Genomic DNA, 17,145 nt, shown 5'->3' on the forward strand with positions numbered 1-17,145 from the left:
GGTTTGGAGAACTTTGTGTTTGGTGAACACACAGAGGTGTTGACAGAGGCCATGAGAGCTCCTAGCCCCTTCCCACATAGTGCACCTGCGTATGTCTTCACCTCGCTGTTGATTTGTACCCTTTAATATCCTTTGTAATAAAATGGTACTCTAATCAGTAAACTGATTTCCTGAGTTCAAGCTTCTCTAGCAAGTTAGCCAAACTAAAGGAGATGGGAACTTGTGATCTAGATGGTCGGTCAGAAGCACAGATAACAACCTGGGCTGGTGGCAGGAGTGTGAAGGGGTGGCAGGCTACCTTGTGGGACTAAGCCCTTAACTTGTGTCAGAACTGAGTGGAACTGTAGAACACCCAGCTGGTAGCCAGAGAATCGCTGGAGGTGTGGGGCACCTTCCCCAAGCATGTTAGAAACTGGTGATCAGAACCCTTGCAGGAGGTACTATAAAAGTTGGCAACTGTTTCTTATAAAAGTAAGATTTCATAAAATAAGAGTTCATCTTTTTACATCAAATGTTTTGATTCACAATTTACAAAACAATTATGTAATTTTCAAGTAGTTTATGCAAAAGTGCTATATAAATCTGTGATGATGCTACTGTAGTTTTAATAAGCTCATATCACCCATATTCTCATTTGGATTCTATAAGATCAAAATTATGTGACAAGTACCCTGGCCTGGTGGCTCAGTTGGTTGGAGCATTGTCCCACACACCAAAAGGTTGCAGGTTCGATCCCAGGCCAGGGCATGTACAAGAGGCAACCTATTAATATTCCTCTCCCATATTGATGTTTCTCTTTCTCTCAGTAAGTTTCCCTTCCTCTCTCTAAAATCAATAAACATATCCTCGGGTGACAGTTAAAAATATTACGTGACAACCTTTCATATCCAACTGAGGTCAGTTTAGAAACCACATGGCATTTGGGGGGATGGAGGAAAGTAGAAGAGAGTAAAGGTGGGGAATAAGTGATGACAAAAGGAGACTTGACTTTGGGTGATGAACACACACTGCAGTATAGATGATATATTATAGAACTGCACACTCGAAACCTATATAATTTTATCAATCAATGTCACCCCAATAAATTCAATTAAAAAATTAAGAAACTACATAGCATTTATCACATGTAAACTGAGCCTGGCTTGAAGTATAGAAAATGATAGCGTCTTTAATTTATCTGACACTGCTTTTGAAAACCTTTGCCATAAAAGCTGACGAAACTAAGAAACTACAAATTATTGTATTATTGATTATAGTTTTAATTACAACCAAAGACAGTCCTCACTTAACACTGTCCATAGTTTCTGTAACTTTAAGCAAAATGTTCATAACAAAACTAATATTACCATAGGCTAATCAATATAAATATGAATTAGGTTCTGACAGTGTAGAATGATAGACATTATGTGAGGATATGCTCTAGTATTATATCTCAACTCAATATTAATATTCCACAAAGCGATATCCCTTTGAGCACTATGATGTTGTAAATAAATGTCTTCCAAAAATGCCACATAGTGTTAAGTCCTTAAAAAACGCAGTCATCATTATGAAGAGCAGACCATACTTTGGTCTCATATAGGAAAGTTCTCAAGGGGCAAGCTAGTAAGGTGATTTGTCTCCATGCTAAATGACCCCAACTGCTATTCCTCTGGGCATCTCACAGCTACACACTTCTATTTCCTGCCTCTATTCTCAGGGATATTTGAAACATCCTATTATCATACACCTAAATGAGACAGTTCTCCTTTCATTTCTTTTTTTTTTTTTTTTTACTTTATTGAATTTTTAACTTAAACTTTATTTTTAGAGCATCTTTAGTTTCACAGCAAAATTGAGTGGTATACACAAAGACTCCCCATATACTCCTAGCCCCCCTCCACACAACATCCTCACTATCAACAACTCATATCATATTGAAATATTTGTTATAACTGATAAACCTACACTGACACATCATTATCGCCTGAAATCCATAGTTTACACTGCTTTTGAAATAACAGGGGTTATTTTGGTATTACACATTCTGTGGTTTGACAAACATATAACAGCATGTATCCACAAAATCTTACAAAACACTGTGTTCTGCCTGTTCATCTCTCCCTCTCCCTAACCCATGGAAACCATTAATTTTGTTACTATCCTTATAATTTTATCTTTTCTAAATCGTTGAAATCATACAATGTATATAGCCTTTTCAGATTGGCTTTTCTCACTTAGTAATATGCACTTGAGCTTTTTCCATGTCTTTCTTTGCATGGCATGACAGCTCATTTCTTATTAGTGCTGAATAAGATAATCCGTTGTCTAGATGTCCCACAGTTTACTCATCCATTCACCTACTGAAGGACATCTTGGTTGCCTCCAAGATTTAACAATTATAAATAAAGCTGCTATAAACATCTGTGTGAAGCTTTTTCTTTGGATGTGTCATTTCTAATATGCTATAAGACAGAAAACTTACAATGAGAACATACAACTAAAATAAAAATTTTAAATATTGCTGAGGAAAGATTTGAACTTTAGTGCTCAGCATTTGTGACATCTCTGTTCTTAGCTACACTGAGGCACTTGTGCCTAACTCTGTGTTCTCAGTGGGTGGGATTACTCAGGAAAAGAGTAACTACTCTACAGAACTGAAACTGCATGCTTGGAGATAAATAAATATCAAGTCATTTAAAAATTAGCCCTAAATGTTAAAAAAATTAAGTATGTAAAAATTAAATAAGACATAGAACCTTAGGATCTTCATAACTTTGTTCCAGGGAGATACCACAAGACAGAAGAAGAATTTTATAGCTCTGGATGAAGTCATAGATGATAACAGTACGTTCCTTATCAGGTTCCTTTGGAAAGCAGGATTGAAGGTGCCACATTCTGTCCTTCACAGTCAGGTTTGGATCCAGAGAAGGTGGGGCCAAATTAGCACTAATTTCTTAAAAGAAAAAAAAAGTCTTAAGGCAAAAATCACATGCATTCACATGAAACAGCAATCTATAATGCAAAGACTGAAAAGATTCAAAGTCTAGTTCCATGTAACCAATAATTCAGCATGACCTTATCAAGGTCATGTCAGCTATGTAGATAAAGTGCTTCACAATCCAAAAATTATGGTTTGATTTAGATGATTTATAATGCTCCATTTATTTAGGTGGAAGAAAATTCTTAAAAATCAAGGTTTTAAAAAATAAATTTACATTTCTCAGAATGAGAAATTAAAGACAAAAAAGGTACTTTAAAATGAATTTTAAATGAACTCCTTCTAAAGAGAGATTTAGTAGGAATATATAATATTATAGCTTTAAAAAATAGTAGTTCAAGTAACTACTCACCCTAACATATTTTCCTGTAAGACACTTGAAAATATTTCATGCTTACTCAGGAATAAACACTATATGGCATCGTATAAAATGTTTCCTTTTCAAATCAGCAAGGTATCCAACAACCATAATCACAAGGTATTTTCAGAACATATCTTTTTAATTCCAAAGACTTCTCCCAGGCTGTATGATTCAACTACTGTAGATATCTCATTTATCACTAACTCTAGATGAGCTCTAGACCCAGTCAAAAGGGGAAAAGAAGTCTGAAAAGAAACTGCTATGATCCAATCTTCAAAAAGAAACCCTCAAGATGGTCAGAGAGTCCCTGACGCTCCACTCACCCTCTTTACCCCCAAGAAGAAAACATAGTATTAGCAGCTACTTCCATGTGACAAGCTGAATGGAGTAAGGATGGCATTTCTTAAAATAGTCATTATAGTTAATATATGAAGTAATGTACATACTACAGCCACTATCAAAAATTTAATTCTAAAAATAAATTCTTAGTAAATATCAGGTAATTATTCTCAACAAAGAAGCCACCACCTCACAGAGGCTACATTAAAATTATATGATGAATTTGCCGACTGGTGGTTACATACCAGAATGCTTTTGTTCCCTCTGCAATGAAATATAATAGGCTTCTCTTCCACCCCAGCACACAGCCAGTCCAATCACCAGGATGTCATTACAACTTTTAACAGGCAATCCGTCATCTCTAGTAAGAGTTTCCTGAGGTGGCCTAACTAAGTCAATCAAAAGTGAAATAGTTAAAAATCTCTAAAAATAACACTATTGAACTGAACATTAAAACAATGATAATAATTTTATAAGCCAGGTGATGAAAGACAAATTACCATGTGATCTCACCTATAAGTGGAACCTAATCAAGAAAACAAACAAGGGAGCAAAATATAACCAGAGACATGGAAATAAAGAACAAACTGCTCAGTGGATTGAGCACAGGCCTGCGAACCAAAAGATCGAGGTCTGATTCCCAGTCAGGGCACATGCCTGGGTTGCAGGCCAGTTCCCAGCAGGGGATACACAAGAAGCAACCATACACTGATATTTCTCTCCCTCTCTCCTTCCCTTCCCTTCTAAAGATAAATAAATAAAATTTAAAAAAATAAATAAAATTATTTTTAAAAAAAAGAACAAACTTTTTTTAAGGGTTGGGGGAGGAGGATAAGGGGGGAAAGAAGGGGAAGGATCAAGTCAAAGAACATGTATAAAGGACCCACGGTCAAGGACAATGGGGGCAGGAAGGGGATTGAATGTGGGCAGGGCAGGGGAGATCAATGGGAGAAAAATGGGGACAACTGAAATTGAACAACAATAAAAAAAATTTTAATAAAAAAATTTTATTTTATTTAAAATAAAATCATGCATCTCTAATTTTACAAAGACATAGCTCCAGAACCAATCTATTTTACTTACAATTATATCCCCAATACCTGGAAAATTACTGGCTCATACTTATTAAATTTCAGTAAATGCTTTTATCCCTCTAACCTCTAGCACAGAAAATGTGCTCAATTTTATGTGTTCAATAAAAAATGGAATGTACTTGTCAACACTGACAACTAAAATGTTGTCATTAATACATGTGCTCTATTAATCGAAGATCAGGCAAGTACTCAAAACTTAGTGGACATTTAAGGTCTCACCTTTAAGTGGAACCCAATCAACAAAACCAACAAGCAAGCAAACTATAACCAGATACACTGAAATTAAGAACAAACTGACAGTAACCAGAAGGGAGGTGAGAGGGGATATTGGGGAGAAAAGGGGAAAAGGTTTTCAAGAACAACTATAAAGGACACATGGACAAAACCAAGGGGGATGGGACCAGGGGAGGGAGGTGGGATGGCTGGGGTGGGGAGGAGTTGTGGGGGGAAAATGCAGACCACTGTACTTTAACGATAAATAAGAAGAAAAAAATTATAAATCAAAAATAAATAAATCAACCAATAAAAAAACTTCATGGACACACTCATTCATAAATACAGAGATTTGAGAAATCTGATCATATGTTTGATTTCCACAACAGGTTATCAAGCTGAATACAGCTATTCCCCATGATACGGAACACTTACTTTGATGAAGTAAGACTGAAATATACATGGTATTATCTGACCAAACAGTTCAATACACTCAAAACCTGGAAGAGCTCAGTGAGGCTTTGGATAAACATTTCAGTATAGGAGTCATGACTACCAGCAGAGGTGCAAATTCTATTTGAGATAAGTATTTGGAAAACAAAGCTAATGTACATGGTGAAAAAAGTGCATATCTGCTATGCACTTTTGTGATTATATAAATGAATAAGGACATTATAATTTAATAAAAAATCATCATGAGCACTGATGATAAAAATCATGTATACACCATCAGATACAAGTGACCTATATTCAAAATACATATCAACTTTTACAATCATATTCTAATATTTCTATATTTATATAATAACATATAATATGTATTATATATATACATGCAATTTTTTGAAGAAAAATTCGTGTCTTTTTATTTCACCCAAGGACATGCCGATTGATTTGAGAGAGAGAGAGAGGGAAAGAGAGACAGAGGGAGAGAAATACTGATTGGTTGCTTCTCCTATGCACACAACCGTGGCATGCGCCCTGACTGGGAATTGAACCCATGCTTACCAGGGACCTAACAGCTTACAGGATAATGCTCCAACTAACCGAGCCACACTGGCCAGGGGAAAATGTTGTATTTAATGGTAAAGCTTGGCATGCACTAGCACCAAGCATGGCCTGGAGTTGAAGGTGGAGGGACCTTCATGAAGCCTCACAACGTGGAAAGGATAAGGAAAACAGCCATCAAAAAGAAGAGCTCCGTGGCCTCAGAGAGGACACAGTCCAGACGGTATAGCAGAAAGCTGCTATTTGAGATGGGCAACCCAGTGACCAAGCTGCCAAACATTGTTCCAATACATGCCCCTGAACCAACCACATCAACTGTGGTGGCCCCAGCAGCAAAAAGCTTGACCACTATGTCGATATCCCAAGAAATAACACTGATCTGGAACTTCTGACAGGTCACCTAGAATCGGGACCTGCTGTAGAAAGGCTAATTAGAATAGACCTTCGGCCTTCTTGTAAGGAGGCAGACACAGCCTTAATTATCCAGGCACACAACAACGGATCAGAGTCAAAGGAAAGAGTAGTGCTTCGGTGGTCTGCATTTCTTCAGTCCCCCAGCTTGAGCTCCTGGTCTCAGTGCTCAGCTCTCCCACTTATGTGTCCCGGGGTCAACAATACCAGAAGGTAATTATTATTAAACTAGCTGTGCTGAAAAATAAGGCTGTCTTACATGTTAACCCACATAAGAGAAACTTATTAAACTTTGAATAAATTCGTTACATTTAGTATTCAATACTGAAAAGTCACAGTCCCATCTCAGTCCACTATTTTACATGTAAATGTGAAAAAAATGTATTTCTTACCTTGCTTAAACCTACCGCCAATAGTAACACTTTCAGAAGATGTCAAATTACTCTTCTTTTCACAAGCCAGTGAGATGGAAAATCGCTTTTTGCACTGCAACTCCTTAATGAATGTTTGAAAGACAGTTTGGTCACTTGCTACATCAATTATAGCCAAGCTTTCTGCACTGCATGATGTTGGAGTTAACTGGGACCCATCTTGCGATAACAGCAGTGAAAAACTTGTGTTTCTAATAGGACTATTGTCTTTTACATTATTTTTGTTCTCTGGACTTAAATCGTGGTTGTTAATATCTGATGGTGAGCTAAATGAATAACTTTCACCAAGATGTAAAACACTACTAGTTTTCTGAAGTTTTACAGAGGATGTTCCAAGAATACCTGGAAATGACAGCTTAGAAGCAGATGCTGGAGTCGGTGTAGGAGGAATGGGTCCATTATCATCAACTGCACAACTTTCTTTACAAGGCAAGAGGGATAGGGTTTCACCATGAACAGCATTGTTCTCTGGTGCCTCAATCTTGCTTTTTACTTCAATATTAGGAGAGAATGAAGTTCCCTGCACTCGATTTGGCTCCAAATTTGAAATCACTTCTTCTTTGTCATTTAATTTTGTATTTTTTCCTTTCAAACTAGACAAGTTTATAGATGTTAACTTTAGCTTTGCATTTTCTAGAGGACTGGACACTTTATCTAAAATCTCTTGCAGTCCTGGACTTAAATCAAATGATGCTCCAGACCATGTGAATGAATTATTCTGCCCTGTCTGAGTTAATTTAGATTTTTGAGGATTTTCATCTTTATCTCTTCCAGTTACATCTCCTTGGGGATAATCATTACCAACTGGATCACTTAGTTCTAATGCTTTAAAAGATACTGTAGTATTATGTTTATCTTGGACAGGAAATATATCTACATTGTCCAAAGCTTCAACCATCTGAGCAGAGTCCATTTCTGAGAATAAAATAGACTCATCACTGAAACAAATCAACTGCTGTTGATTATCCTGATTTTCATCCATATTTGATTTAATTGGGCCCTCTGGATGTAGACACAGAGAATCACTGAAATGGCTTGACATTACTTCAGAAGGCAGGGGTTCTTCTGCTCCTGCATCAGGTGGCTGTTCTTTTACTAGGGAGTCTTCACTGAAACTATCAAAGAGTAAACTATTACTCAAATTCCAACTTGTGTCAGGAACTGGCAGACATTCTACTTTTATATCTGTGGGAGTTCTCTTTTGAGGGACCAGAGATATAACTGGTTTCATAGCTTCTTGTGTTTGATAACCTTTAAGAAAACTATTTAATTGGGAGTCAGTAACAGAAAATTCATTCCCTTTAAAGCAAGGGCCATTTTCCCTCAATAATATTGGAGAATGGAGAAGTGGGCTTTCTGGAGTCACCATATCAACCTCATGGGAACCAGGGCTTTGTTTCATAGTATCTACAGCCTTTGGTTCCAAATGATCTATATTTATCACTCCTGGAGAATGTTGTTCACTGGGAGAGGTAATGTGAATCTCATTCTGAAAAGAGCTCGAGCCCTGTTTGTCTAGACTCTTCTGCATCATCTCTGTTACCAGGTTGGTGTCCTTTGTTCCTTGTTTGGCATTTTCAGCTGCCATCTGTTGTATAACTATCTCAGACTGAGTATCCAGGTAGAAACTCTCTTCAAAATCACAAGGAACTAACCCTAAATCAGAAACACAATTAGTTTTAGATTTGTTTGCTGCATAAGCATCTGTTTTTTCTTGTATTCTAGAGGTATTTAAAACATCCTCCCGCTGGCCTCCAGATTCATCAGATGCTCCAGCTGGTAGAGGTACTCCACTGGGTATCTCAGTGCTGCTTATATTATCTCCAGATACCTGAAGATTATTTGATTTCTTTTCCTCCACATTAAACTTTATACTTCTACATTTGCTAATAGCATTTGAGTCTGTATTCATATAATAACTGACTGTATCACAAGGCATTTGTTTCTCTATTATTTGTTTCTGTTTGGTATAGTTAGTTGTCTGTTTATCAGACTGCTTCTTGGGACACTGGTTAACTGGATGGGTATCATGGAGTTTAACATAAACATTTTGGTTATTTGAATCACATTGTACCAGTACTTGGTCTATTTCTTCTGACTCAGTAACAGCTAATCCTCTTCCACTTTCACTAACCACACTGGTGGCTTCACAAGTCCCTTTTTTACTCTGGGGTCCTGTGATAATACGTTCTACAGGAATATCATTAGTTTTTGTTTCATTCCTTGAACAACTTTGTTCTGTTTGTGATGGGAATGATACTTTGTTATGCTTTCCTTCAGCACAAAAAGATGTGTTTTTAGCAAATGGTCCTGGATTTCTAAATTTCAAATTCTTATCATCTGAGGTAAATGAATCTTCACAAACATGATCAGACTTGGTCTGTTTTTGTAAATCAGTTTTACACATCTCAGTGCCTTTCACAGGGCTACTATCTCTGGATTGTTTGAGATGCTTTCTATATTTCCATGATCGAAAGCTTGTTCTCATCTTTTCGGAACTGAAATTCACAGCTTCTGTTTTTGTTTTCTCAGATAAGAAAGTCTGAAAAGCTTTCTTAGTTCTTGTTTTTCCTTCATTCAAAGAGGTTTCTAGCTTCCCTTTACTTATATTCAAATAAGCCCTTTTTCTTGCTCTGGAAATTGAATGTATCTCACATTCTTGATTACCTAAATCTTGCATTTTATTTGGTGACTCCTTAACCGAAGAATCACTGAGTATTGTTTTACTTTTTTTCTTTGATGTTAATCTTTCACAAGAACTCTTAGTGTGATGTATAAATTTATGCTCCTTTACTTCTGATTCACTGCTGGTCAATGAGTGTGTATCAGAATCCAAGTGGGGATATGGATTCCACTGCACTCCCATTTCAGCTAAGTCCTGCTTTAGAATAATTTTGGCTTCTTCCACTATAAGGGCTGCTGCTTCCCTTTCAGTTAAACCTCTTCTGCCAGTCACCCAAACAGTTCGCATATTCCGACGTTCTTCAACTGCTTCTTCTTCCTCATCCACTGCCTTTCGGGAGCTATGAAGAAGAGAGCAAAAGAAATAAATCAATGCATTAATTCACCCATACAACAAATATAAAAGCAACAGCTGTCCTAGGAATGGAAGAAATAGCACTAAACAAGAGGGAAATATATCTGATCCCACAGAGCTTATGTTCTAGTTGGGGAAATCAGAAAACAAATAAACAGTAAAATATAGCCTATATGAACTGATGATAAAAGTGTACAAAAATAAAACATCAGGAAGGGATGAGAAATGAAATTTTTAAATAGCATAATAAGGAAAGCCTCACTAAGACAGATTTTTTAAAAAGGAAAACCTAAAAAAAAGTGAGCATCATAAAACTTTCATTGTACCAGCAAAATAGAAGCAGTAATCAAAAACCTCCTGGCACACAACAGCCTTGAACTGTTTGGCTTCACAGGCAAATTTTACCAAGCATTTGAAGAAGAACTAACACCTATCCTTCTTAAACTATTCCAACAATTTCAAGAAGAGGGAAGACTCCAAAACTCTTTTTATAAGGCCAGTATCATCCTAATTCTAAAACCAGGTAAAACACAACAAAGAAAGAAAATTACAGACTATATCTCTGATGAACATAGATTCTAAAATCTTCAACAAAATATTTGCAGTCTGGATCCCGAAATGCAATAAACAGGTCATACACCATGATCAAGTGGAATTTATACTAGGAATGCAAGGATGGTATAATATTCACAAATCAATAAATGGAACACATCACATAAAAATGAAAAACAAAAATCATATCAATAGATGCTGAAAAGGCATTTGACAAAATCCAGCACCTATTAATGATAAAACACTCAGAAAAGTGAGAATAGAGGGAGCACACCTCAACATAATAAAGGTCATATAAGAGAAATCTACTGCCAACATCTTAGTCAATGGGAAAAAACTAAAAGCATTACCCTTAAGATCAGAAACAAGAAAAGGTGCCCACTTTCACCACTCTAAATCAATATAGTACTGGAAGTTCCAGCCATAGCAATTAGATAAGAATAAGAAATAAAAGATGACCAAATTGGAAAGGAATAAATAAAACTATCATTATACACAGACAATGTGATGGTATACATAGAAAACCCTACAGTCTCCATCAAAAAACTACTCAACCTAATTAGTAAATTTGGCAAAGTAGCAGGATACAAAGTCAATATTCAGAAATTAATGGCATTCTTATACACCTCAATAAAGTATCAGAAAGAAACTAAGAAAAAATATTATTTACTATTGCAACAAGAAAAATAAAATACCTAAGAATAAATTTAACCAAGAAGGTAAAAGACAAAACTATAGAACACTAAAGAAAAAAATTGAGAAACATAAAAATGAGTAAAAACATATACCATGTTCATGGATTGAAGAATTAACATCATTAAAATGTCTATACTACCCAAAGTAATATGTAGATTCAATATAATTCCTATTAAAATACTAATGGCATATTTCACAAATTTAGAACAAATATTCCAAAAATTTATATAGAACCAAAAAAGACCCCAAATAGCTTTGGCAATCCCGAGAAAAAGAACAAAGTTGGAGGGATCACAATACCTGATATTAAACTATACCAGAATACTGTAACCAAGACAGTCTGGTACTGGCATAAGATCAATGGAAGTGAATAGAGAGCCCAGAAATAAGTTCATGTTTCTATGGTCAATTAATATTTGACAAATGGGACACAAGCATACAATAGAGCAGGGGTGTCAAATTTATTTTCACTGGGGGCTACGTCAGCCTCACAGTTGCCTTCAAATGGCCGAATGTAATTTTAGAACTGTATAAATGTAACTACTCCTTAACTAGATGCAAGAAGCTCAGCACTGCCACCAGGCAGAAACAAGGTGCTGAGCCAGATAAAACAAGGTGGAGGGCCAGATTCGGCCCTCGGGCCTTGTGTTTGTTACCTGCACAATAGAGTAAAAGCAGTCTCTTCAATAAATGGTATTGGGAGTGGTACATGCAATAAAAAATAAAAGAGACCTGGCTGGCATAGCTCAGTGGATTGAGTGCGGGCCTGCAAACCAGAGTATCACGGTTCGATTCCCAGTCAGGGCACATGCCTGGGTTGCAGGCCAGTTCCCATCAGGGGAGAGACAGGAGGCAAGCATACATTGATATTTCTCTCTCTCCCTCTCTCCTTCCCTTCTCCTCTAAAGATAAATAAATAATTAATTTAAAAAGAGAAATTAGAAACCAACATACACCATATACCAGAATAAACTCAAAATGGATAAAGAACTTAAATATAAGTTGTGATACCATAAGAACTAGTGGAAAAAATAGGCAGTAATATTTCAGACATCCCACATAGCAATATTTTGCTAACACATCTCCTAGGGCAAGGGAAATAAAGAAAAAAATTAAAAAATGGGACTACACCAAATTAAAAGGCTTCTGCACAGCTAAAGACATCATCATCAAAATAAAAAGGGAACTGACTATATGGGAGAACATATTTATCAATGATATACTGGACAAAAGTTTAATCTCAAAAATATATCAAAAACTCATATGATTCAACAACAGGAAGACAAACAACCCATCTAAAAAATGGGCAAAGGACCTGAACAAACACTTCTCCAAGGAGGATATACAGATGGCCCAGAGATATATGAAAAGATGCTAAACATCATTACCATCAGAGAAATGCAAATTAAAACCACAATGAGATATCACTTCACACCTGTCAGAATGGCCATCATTAATAAATCAACAAACAGCAAGTTCTGGTACAGTTGTGGAGAAAAGGAAACCTTAGTGCACTGTTGGTGGGAATAGAGACTGGTGGAGACACTGTGGAAAACAGTATGGAGTTTCCTCAAAAGGTTAAAAATGGAACCGCCTTTGACCCAGCCATTCCATTGCTGGGAATATACCCTAAGAACTTTGAATCACAGTTCAAAAGAAACCAAGCACCCTTATGTTCAAAGCAGTGTTATTTACAATAGCTAAGTACTGAAAACAGCCTAAGTGCCCAACAATAAGTGAATAGATTAAAAAAAAACTGTGGTACATTTACACAATGGAATACTACACAGCAGAAAGAAAGAAGGAACTCTTACCATTTGCAACAGCATAGATAGAAATGGAAAGTATTATGCTAAGTAAAATAAGCCAGTTGGTAAAAGACAAACACCATATGATCTCATCTATAAGAGGAATCTAATGAAGAAAATAAACTAATGAGCAAAACAGAACCAGAGACATAGAAACATGAAACAAACTGACAGCAACCAGAGGGGAGGGTGTGGAGGGATAATGGTGAAAAGAAGGGGAAGGAACTAGTCAAAGAACATGTATAAATGACACATGGATATGAACAATATTGTGAGGACTGACCAGGTGTGTTGAGTAGAGGAGGGCAAATGGGGAAATATTGGGAAAACTGTAATATAATAGCAATAAAAAATTAAAGTATAAAATAAAACTCTCATTGAAAACAAATCCTCCTACATGATATGAACTCTGGACAAAATACCTGAATGAACTTTAGAGTGACTTAAGGAAAATAGAAACCAGTAAAAGTTGAAACAAGAAGCAAGAAATAGCAGTAAACTGTCACATTTTTCATCTGAAGACAGGCTCCAGTCACAGCCATGAAGGGTAACTCAGATACAAATCTGGATATTCAATTCAATTAGATAAATCAACTAGAAGTATAAAAATTGCTAAGGAAGAAGTAAAATATCTCCATTTGCAAATGATATGACTGTATACCTAGAAATCCTAGAGAATCAATGATGAAAATAATTCAAACAATAACAGATAAAAATATACAAAAATCAATACTTTCCATAAACTCAAATAATGATCATGTACGAGACATCTTAGACATGAGCCATCATTTAAAACAATAAAGATTAAGTAAAAATAAATTTAACAAGAAATGTAAAAAACCATTATGAGAAAAACTTTAAAACTCCTGAAAAGTTATGCATGGAAATCTTTTTAAAACTCCTCAAAATCATAAAGACTATACCAAATGCAAAGAAATTACCTATCCTTGTATAGGTTTTACTCGACATTACAAAGATGTCAGCTCTAAGTTAAATTTCAATTCAACCTCAATAAAATATCAACAGACACATTAAATTTCATACAGGCAAACATGCAAAAATAGCCAGGAAAATAATAAAAACACTATGAGGGTAAGTTTTCCTACCAGACATTAAAATGTGCTATAAAGTCTTTTATTTAAAAACACAGTACTTTACAGATTCAATGCAATACCTATTAAAGCTCCAATGACATACTTCACAGACATAGAACAAACACTTCAAAAATTTATATGGAACCATACACAACCCTGAATAGCAGCTGCAATTTTGAGAAAGAAGAACAAGGTCAGAGGGATCACAATACCTAATATCAAACTATATTACAAGGCCACTGTAATCAAAACAGCCTGATACTGGCATAAAAACAGGCACATAGACCAATGGAACAGAACAGAGAGCCCAGAAATAAACCCAAATCTCTACGGCTAATTAATATTCAAAAAAGGGGGCAGCAACATAAAATGGACCAATAATAGCCTCTTCAACAAATGGTGTTGGGAGAACTGGACAGCTACATGCAAAAACATGAAACCTGAGCACCAACTTACACCATACACCAACATAAATTCAAGGTGGATAAAAGACTTAAATATAAGCCGTGACACCACTAAAGTCCTAGAGGAGAACATAGGCAGGAAAATCTCAGATATTTCATGCAGCAACTTTTTTACTGATATGTCCCCTAGAGCAAGGACATAAAGGAAAGAATAAACACATGGGATCTCATCAAAATTAAAAGCTTTTGCACAGCTAAAGAAAACAGTATTAAAATAAAAAGAGAACCAACTGTATGGGAAAACATATTTGCCAATAATACCTCGGACAAGGGTTTAATCTCCAAAATATACAAAGAACTTACACGACTCCACTCCAAGAAGACAAGCAACCCAATTAAAAAGTGGGCAAAGGACTTGAACAGACATTTCTCCAAGGAGGACATACAGAAGATCCAGAGACACATGAAAAGATGCTCAATATCACTAGCTATAAGAGGAATGCAAATTAAAACCACAGAGTGAGATACCACTTTCCACCAATTAGAATGGCCATCATAAACAAAGCAACAAACAACAAGTGTTGGAGAGGTTGTGGAGAAAAGGGAACCCTAGTGCACTGTTGGTAGGATGGAAGACTGGTACAACCACTATGGAAAACAGTATGGAATTTCCTAAGAAAACTAAAAATGGATCTGCCTTTTGATCCAGCAATTCCACTGCTAGGATTATATCATAAGAACCCTGAAACACCAATCCAAAAGAACCGATGCACCCCAATGTTCATAGCAGCATAATTTACAATAGCCAAGTGTTGGAAGCAACCTAGGTACCCATCAGTAAATGAATGGATCAAAAAACTGTGGTACATTTACACAGTGGAATTCTATGCAGCAGAAAGTAGGAGCTCCTACCTTTTGCAACAGCATGGATGGAACTGAAAAGCATTATGCTGAGTGAAATAAGCCAGGGGCTGAAAGACAAATACTTTATGATCTCACCTTCAACAGGAAGCTAGCAACAAAACAAACAAACAAGCAAAATAAAAACAAAGACACTGAAATAGAGAACAGGGGGACAGTGACCAGAGGGGAGAAAATTTCAGGGGAAAAGGGGGAAGGATTTACAGGAACTAGTATAAAGGACACATGGACAACAACTAAGGGGGGTGGAAATGGGAGGGAGGTGGGGAGCACTGGGGGGGGTGGGCTGGGATGGGAATAAAAGACAGAAAACTGTACTTGAACAACAATTAAATTTTAAAAATTAAAAAAATTTAAATAAAATAAAAGCACACTACTTGCTCATGAACTGACAAAAAGGTAGTAAACAGAATACAAAGTTCAGAAATAAACTCAATTACATATGGATATTTAGTATATGATGAAGTGGCATCTCAAATCACTGGGGCCAAGACAAACTTTTTTATAAATGGGAAAAAGATAAAATTAAATCTAGACTTCATATTACACACAAAAATAAACTATAAATGCATCAGGACTCAAATGCAAACTTGAAATAGAGAAGAAAACCTGTGAATCCATCTTTAATTTCAGTGCACAGGAAAGCTTTCCAACTATGACCATTCAGAAGCAAAAAAAGATTGATAAAAAATAAATCAATAGAAAAATAATAAAAATTCTGCATGGGGAAAATGATGTAAAAAAAGTCAAAAGACAACTGATACATTTTGAGAAAAGACTTGCAATATACATATCAAATAGAGGTTTAAGAACCTTAATCAACTTAAAAAAAGAAAAGATTCTTTAAAAAGAAGAGACTTCCAACCAAGATGGAGGCATAGGTAGATATGCTTCATATCCTTGCAAAACAAAAGAAAGGATAACAACCAATAAAAACAGCAAAAAGCAATCAGAACTGCCAGAAAATTGAACTGTACAGAAGTCCAACAACCAAGGAGTTAAAGAAGAAGCATTCATCCAGACTGGCAGAAGGGGTGGAGACAGGCAGCCGGGGCAGAACGTATGTATGGCAAGGTAGCAGCTGGTCCCAAAACACAACCCAGGGTCCCAAAATCAGAAAAAAAAAAAAAGCCCCATAACCTCTGGCTATAAAAACTTCTGGGGGTTGCAGTGGAGGAAAACTGCCACTGTCTCAGGAGAGAGCGTTTGAGAGTCCCATAGGATGCAAGAAGATACACAAGCCCACCCACTTGGGAATCAGCAACAGGGCAGCAACTGAAAGGGCACCAGTTGCTTGCAAGAAGCAGGGAAGTAACTGAAAGCGGACGAAAGCCAAGCAAGTGGAACTGTTACCTCTCTGACTACTCGTGGACATATAGCACCACCCTGATGAGTACCTAAGGCTCCACCGCTTACAATGTAACAGGTGCACCAACAAGTAGAGGAGACAAAGAAATATGGCCCAAATGAAAGAATAGATCAGAACTCCAGAAAAAGAACTAAGTGATGAGGGGATAGCCAACCTATCAGATGTAGAGTTCAAAACACTGATAATCAGGATGCTCAGAAATGACTGAGTACAGCAGCAAAATGAAGAAGGCTATACAAAGTGAAATGAAGAGAAACATACAAGGAACTAACAGTGAAGGGAAGGAAACTGGGACTCAAATCAGCAATTTGGAACTAAAGGAAGAAAACATTCAACTAGAACAGAAAAAAAATTATTAAAAAAAATGAGAAGCTAAGGAATCTCTGGGACAACTTCAAATGTATCAACATCCGAATCATAGGGGAGC

General features: G+C 36.4%; 1 protein-coding gene across 7 annotated transcripts in view; it reads right to left on the reverse strand.

The window, feature by feature from the left end:
* Nucleotides 1-17,145, reverse strand: part of POLQ (DNA polymerase theta) — a 146,007-nt gene that overhangs the window by 68,085 nt on the left and 60,777 nt on the right. For all 7 annotated transcript variants that reach the window (XM_053663116.1, XM_053663118.1, XM_053663115.1 and 4 more), the window contains 3 exons: nucleotides 6,799-9,860; nucleotides 3,926-4,069; nucleotides 2,739-2,935 (listed from right to left, as the gene is read on the reverse strand). In XM_053663116.1, coding sequence (XP_053519091.1) covers nucleotides 2,739-2,935; nucleotides 3,926-4,069; nucleotides 6,799-9,860 — 3,403 coding nt within the window. The remainder of the gene's footprint in view (nucleotides 1-2,738; nucleotides 2,936-3,925; nucleotides 4,070-6,798; nucleotides 9,861-17,145) is intronic.

The sequence above is a fragment of the Artibeus jamaicensis genome, unplaced genomic scaffold, assembly GCF_021234435.1.
Source record: "Artibeus jamaicensis isolate MK-2021 breed Jamaican fruit bat unplaced genomic scaffold, CSHL_Jam_final contig_3126, whole genome shotgun sequence".
Classification (NCBI taxonomy): Eukaryota; Metazoa; Chordata; class Mammalia; order Chiroptera; family Phyllostomidae; genus Artibeus; species Artibeus jamaicensis.